We start from the raw sequence: 5,230 nt of genomic DNA on the forward strand, positions 1-5,230 counted from the left end.
GGGTAGCTGCAAGCCACTGCTGTCACCCCGGGGCAGGGCTGCTGACCGGCCAGCAGGACCTTAAAAGATTCAACCATGGAGGGTATACCACAGACAATAATGAACAAAATAAGAGTGTCTGAAGGCCTGGTGGGGTTTCAGAGAAAAGGAGCATGCTATCTAATGAGAGAGGGGCCTGGGTGTGATGGGAGTGTCCCCTTGTCCCACCCTTGGCCTCCCTGGCTCACCTGTTGCCCCTGTTGACCTGTTAGTTCCTTTGACTTCCTGGAAGCGTCCCATACCCATCTTTGAGGTTCCTTACAGTGTAGTGGACCCCTGTGGACTGAAGGCAAGTGGGAATCCTGAGGTGTTACTAGACTGGTTTTTCAAATCCAGCTTCATGTGTATTTCCAACCTCCACAGGGGGCGCCAGTGAGCATGAGGGCCAACTTTATGCACATGGGCTGGGAAGGTTTTGTGTGTGTGTGTGTGTGTGTGTCACACAAAAGCCTCAGGTGTAAGGAGAGAGCAGGAAATGACAGACCCAGGAGGCTAGTTTTGCTCAAAATGCTCTGTTTATTGCTCTATTCAATGACCACGAGCGGATTATAAAAAGACACCAAATGCCTCTGTTTGCCGTGGAATAAATATTTAAAGTCAGCAATAAAAACACGTGGCTCCAAGATAATACATGTTGCCGAAGAGTCATGCATGCCCTGCTCATGGGCTCTGGACACACACATGGATAAGGGAACACACACAGAGCGACATGTAGCGAGACACTTGTGGTTTCCCATAGTGGCACAGAAAGATGTCTCGCAGGTCTGGAGCTGTCCCCATCCCATTCTTGGAGGCCCCCCTCAGGGCTCAGATCTTTGGGGTTCCCCACTTCATCTGTCCTCTTCCTCTCCAGTGCCTCATAGGCTGGAGATGCCTGTCCTTGCCCAGGAACCTTCTTAGCAGGGATCTCTCTGTCAACCATCACATGCTCCTCTGCCTGGTATCTGCCATCTGCATCCTAGTGGCCAAACGCAGTCTGCATTTTCAGGGGAGCCAGCGGGGCCAGAGGCAGGTAAGTACCTCTGCCTGGGGAGCAGGGTGAGAGTCTGGGTGCGTGAGGGCTGAGGGGTGAGAGATCAGTTTAGTGCTCCTTTCCTGACTGAGGGGACACAGTGTTTGGTACAGATAGCTGTGATGGATGGACAGACAGAACACATTGTGGTAGGACACTTGGGGTGTGGCATGGAAACATTTTTGGACCAAGTAGCTGTGGAACCATGGTTAAAACTGAGGCCCCAGGTCTATATAGTGTGGGTTAGGCCCAGGGACCCCAGGCCTGGCCTGGCACATTCCTCCCCTGCCATCCCCAACTCTGCAGTGTATACAGTAGAAGAGCTAGGCTTGGGGTAGGGACCAGGCCAGGACAATAGATGAGGAACAGACTGAAGAGAGGGAGGAATGAGGGGGAGGGCCACCAAACAGGCCCAGGACCCAAGGCAAGATCTTGGGTAGTTGGGGTGAAGGCCCAGCTTCAGGCTTGGCAGTGCCCAGTGGATCTCAGAGGAAGAGTGTGGTCATTCTGAGGACTGGAGGGACAGCTGCTTCTCATAGAGGCTCATGGCATGGTGCACAAACTGGTACTGTTCGCATGTCTGGATCATGCCACCCCTGCCCAGTAGAGATGCAGAAGGCTGTGGGTGGGGTTCCCCAAAAACTAGGGGCACCAGCTTGTCTGCAGCTTAGAGAGACAAACTCTCCCCAGCCATGGTCCTCTGCCCCTTCCTTTCAGGGATACACCTTTGTTTTCAGCCTCTGTCCTTCCCACCTGCTGCCTCTCTCTGCCTTCCTCCAGAAGAGAGCTGACTGGATTCCTCTCTCCCATTTGGTTTTTCTCCTCCCCATCCGCCTTACACACTATGTCTGGTTTGTCAACTGTCCCTTGATTCATGCACACATTATACAGCCACCCTCTCTTCCCCTGATCAGTGGACTGACCTGTCCTGACGGAGCTGGCACGTGGTCTTTAGGATGTCCACCACGCCCTCACGTTGCAGCTGCTGGCAGCAGATGCTGGTGGCGATGAAGCAGCCAGTTCTCCCAATCCCTGCACTGAGGGCCAAGGGGATGATGGGGTGAGGGACAGAGCAGCCTGGGGATGGAGTGGCCCTGCCCCAGTGGGTGGCCAGGAGAACCCACCTGCAGTGAACGATGATTGGAGAACAATGGGGACCCTCTTGCTGGGCTGCCTCCTCCACCTCCCGTACCAGGTGTAGGAGTGGGGGAGCCCGGTCTGGGGTCTTCTGGTCAGGCCAGGATGTGAACCAGTAATGCTTCAAGCTTCGCTCTTCAGTCCCTCTCTGCCCAGGAGAGAGAGAGAGTCCCCCCCACCCCCCAGATACATGTGAATGCTTTCAGACCTAGTTGATCCAAAGATGGAGATGGGAAGGGAGGAAAGGGAGGAACACAGAGAGCACGGATCCTTAGTCTGTATCTACCATATTGCTTAATGGCACAAGACAGATCAGTGTGTGCGCGCATGTGACATTGGCTTCTAAACTCTAAAATCATCCAAGAAAGGCTAAGGGCCTGTTCTCTAATTTATTACTGTTGGAAAGTTCCTTATCCTGACTGATGTTCCAGGTACCCCTTAGTCACATGACCGAGAGCACAGGCACTGTGCTCTGCCTGCCCACCCCACTGTCCTCATTACCTCATACCCTCCCCTCTACTCTACCATCCTATAGGTAGGTCCAACCTCCCTCCTCCTTGACTACCAAAGACCTGTAGCATCAAAATGGTCCCTCCCCAGTACAAATCTGGACACTTCAGAGTTTAAGACCTTTTGTTGGCTCGGTCTGATGGTTCAGGCCTGTAAATATAGCTATGTGGAAGCCCAAGGCAGAAAGATCACAATCTCAAGTTCTGCATGGTCTGCAGGGCAAGTTCCAGGCCAGCCTCAGCAACTTAGTGAGACTGTCTCAAAACGGTAAACAGGGCTAGGGATGTAGTTCAGTGAGAGAGGTCTTGCCTTGTGTGAGTGAGAACCTGGGTTAAATCTCTAATCCCACAACAAACCAGGAAACTCTTCACTGTAGACTGAATGCGGTGGCTTCCTCCCCCAACTTTGTATGTTAAAACCTCCTTTCCATTGTGTGAGAATCTGAAGATGGGTCAGGAGTTCACTCCTTCAGACGTGATTCATACCCTCAGATTAGAGACCCCAGGAAGTTTCCTCACTCCATCATCCTTCCTGCCCTGGGAGGACACAGTCCAGGAAATGGGCACACATGTGAGCTTGCCCATACAGCTGTACCTTCTGCGTGCTAGGAAAGCGTTCCCACTTGCCCACTCCCGGGCACCCCTTACCGATCCTCCAGGACCCCATACAGCACTTCAGGATGCACCCTCCACCCCTGAGCATGCCATCCAGCAGACTGCCATTCTCTATTCTTGCCTATTACTAGTTGGTGTTTTCCATCTTATGGGTGCTCCTTGCAGAGAACAGGACACAGTTATGCTCCCAGTACCCTACCCAGAACCACAAAGCAGGTGCTTGGAAACACCCTCAATTACCAAGACACCCTGGTTCTTCTTTAGCCTGTCTCATAGCCGTTTTACTTGGAAGATGGTTCCTCATGTCCTTGGGTTACTCTGTAGTGACAGTGACCACAGCGCCTGCCCCTCACTCCCTGGCCTTCAGGCTTTCCAGGAAGTCTTGGTGTTAGATGCTCATGTGGACAGTGTCCACATGACAGGGTGGGGCTAAGGCACCCTGGCGTCTTGCCCAGCATTGCATCCAGTGAGAGACAGGGCAGCTCAAGGAGACAAATGTCAGGTCCTGAGTTGTTTTATGTGGCTGAACCCTATGGCTGTTAGTATCAGCATCATGCTGTTTCTGAATAGGCTACCAGCTTCCTGGTGCTTGAGTTAATTTCTCTACCTTTCTAGGCTATCACAGGTTCTCCACCTTCCACAAATACATCTCATCACTTCTCCAAACCAGAACCTTCTGATGCCCAAAGGAGCGTCTCTCCTCTTCTGCTTATCCCAGAAGCAGTACAACTTTCTGGCTGGAGGACGCCTTCCCCCACTCTTCTGAGTTGCTTCGTGTTGCTCATATTTTGTGTGTCTTCCTTTTTCCAGCCATTTCCTGTAACCATGATTGTGTGTCCCAAAGTAGCAAGGAGTGCCTGCCCTCTGCTGGTGGGCATTTTGAGTGCATCACACATGAAGCTAGCACTCCATTGGAAGGGACATTACCATCACTCAAAATCATAAGGAACTCTCAGTTAAGATATGGACAATGCTGGAAGCCCTTGAAGGCTCCTTGCCCAGGTAGTCTGGCCTTGAGAAGGTGTGGAGAAGAGCTGCTATGATCGGCAGTGCACAGGAAGAGCTCAGTGCACAGGAAGAGCTCAGTGCACACACAAGCACGGTTTGAAAAGTGCAGCTGAGGCTCTCTTAGTTTCTGAGTCTATTGACCCCTGCTTACCAGTAAGTCCTGGGAGTGCCGTGGGCTGGTGTGTCACCTACAGTAGGCCTTTCAGTACTGTTTTCAGTTAGGAGTCTTAGCTAAGCCTCCCCGTCAGCCCTTTCCTGTCTAGGTCCAGGCCTCACCCTGAGGGAGATGAGTCTCAGCCGGTAGTCCTCCGTGTGGATGACTTTCTGCACAGTGATCTCCACGCCGTCATGGACTACCTGCTCTTCTGGCCAGTATTCTGTGCACTTCTGCAAGGACCAAGATCAGGCTGGGTTACAGTCCTGTTCCTCTCCCATGTCCCTTCCTGCTCCGTTGGGGCCAGCAGATGGGTGTACAGGATGACAGGCTTCGTTTTAGAGGTCTGTGCTGAAATTTTGACTTTATAACCTGTAACATACTCCTTATTGCTGAGCCTCAGTTTCCCCATTTGAAAAATGAAAATGATGCCTTTTTATAGGACTTTGTGTGTGTGTGTGTGTGTATGTGTGTGCCTATGTGTGGAGGTCAGAGTTTAGCCTCAAGTGTTGTTCCTCCTGGGCAGTCCACCTTGGTTTTTCAGACAGGATCTCTCATTGGTTTGGAACTCACTAGTTGACTAGACTGGCTGTCCAGTGAGCCCTAGATCTGCCTGTCTCTCAGCTTCCTTAGCACTGGGGATACAGCTGCATGCATACAGCACACCTGGACTTATTTACATGGGGATAAAACTCAGGTCTTCAGTTGAGCTCTCTCTCCAACCTCCCTCTGAAGGATATATTTTTTTTTTTTTTT

General features: G+C 51.7%; 1 protein-coding gene across 1 annotated transcript; it reads right to left on the reverse strand.

Moving 5' to 3' along the window:
* Positions 1–535: 535 nt before the first annotated feature.
* Positions 536–4,707, reverse strand: Ptpn5 (protein tyrosine phosphatase non-receptor type 5; the record flags this gene model as incomplete). The annotated part of the gene is made up of 4 exons (XM_028788845.1): positions 536–1,647; positions 1,975–2,088; positions 2,176–2,336; positions 4,597–4,707. Coding segments are annotated over 4 exons (480 nt in total), but the record flags the coding sequence as incomplete, so codon positions are not given.
* Between the last annotated feature and the right edge of the window lie 523 nt (positions 4,708–5,230).

This window comes from Grammomys surdaster, unplaced genomic scaffold (genome assembly GCF_004785775.1).
Source record: "Grammomys surdaster isolate TR1022 unplaced genomic scaffold, NIH_TR_1.0 125769, whole genome shotgun sequence".
Taxonomy (NCBI): domain Eukaryota; kingdom Metazoa; phylum Chordata; class Mammalia; order Rodentia; family Muridae; genus Grammomys; species Grammomys surdaster.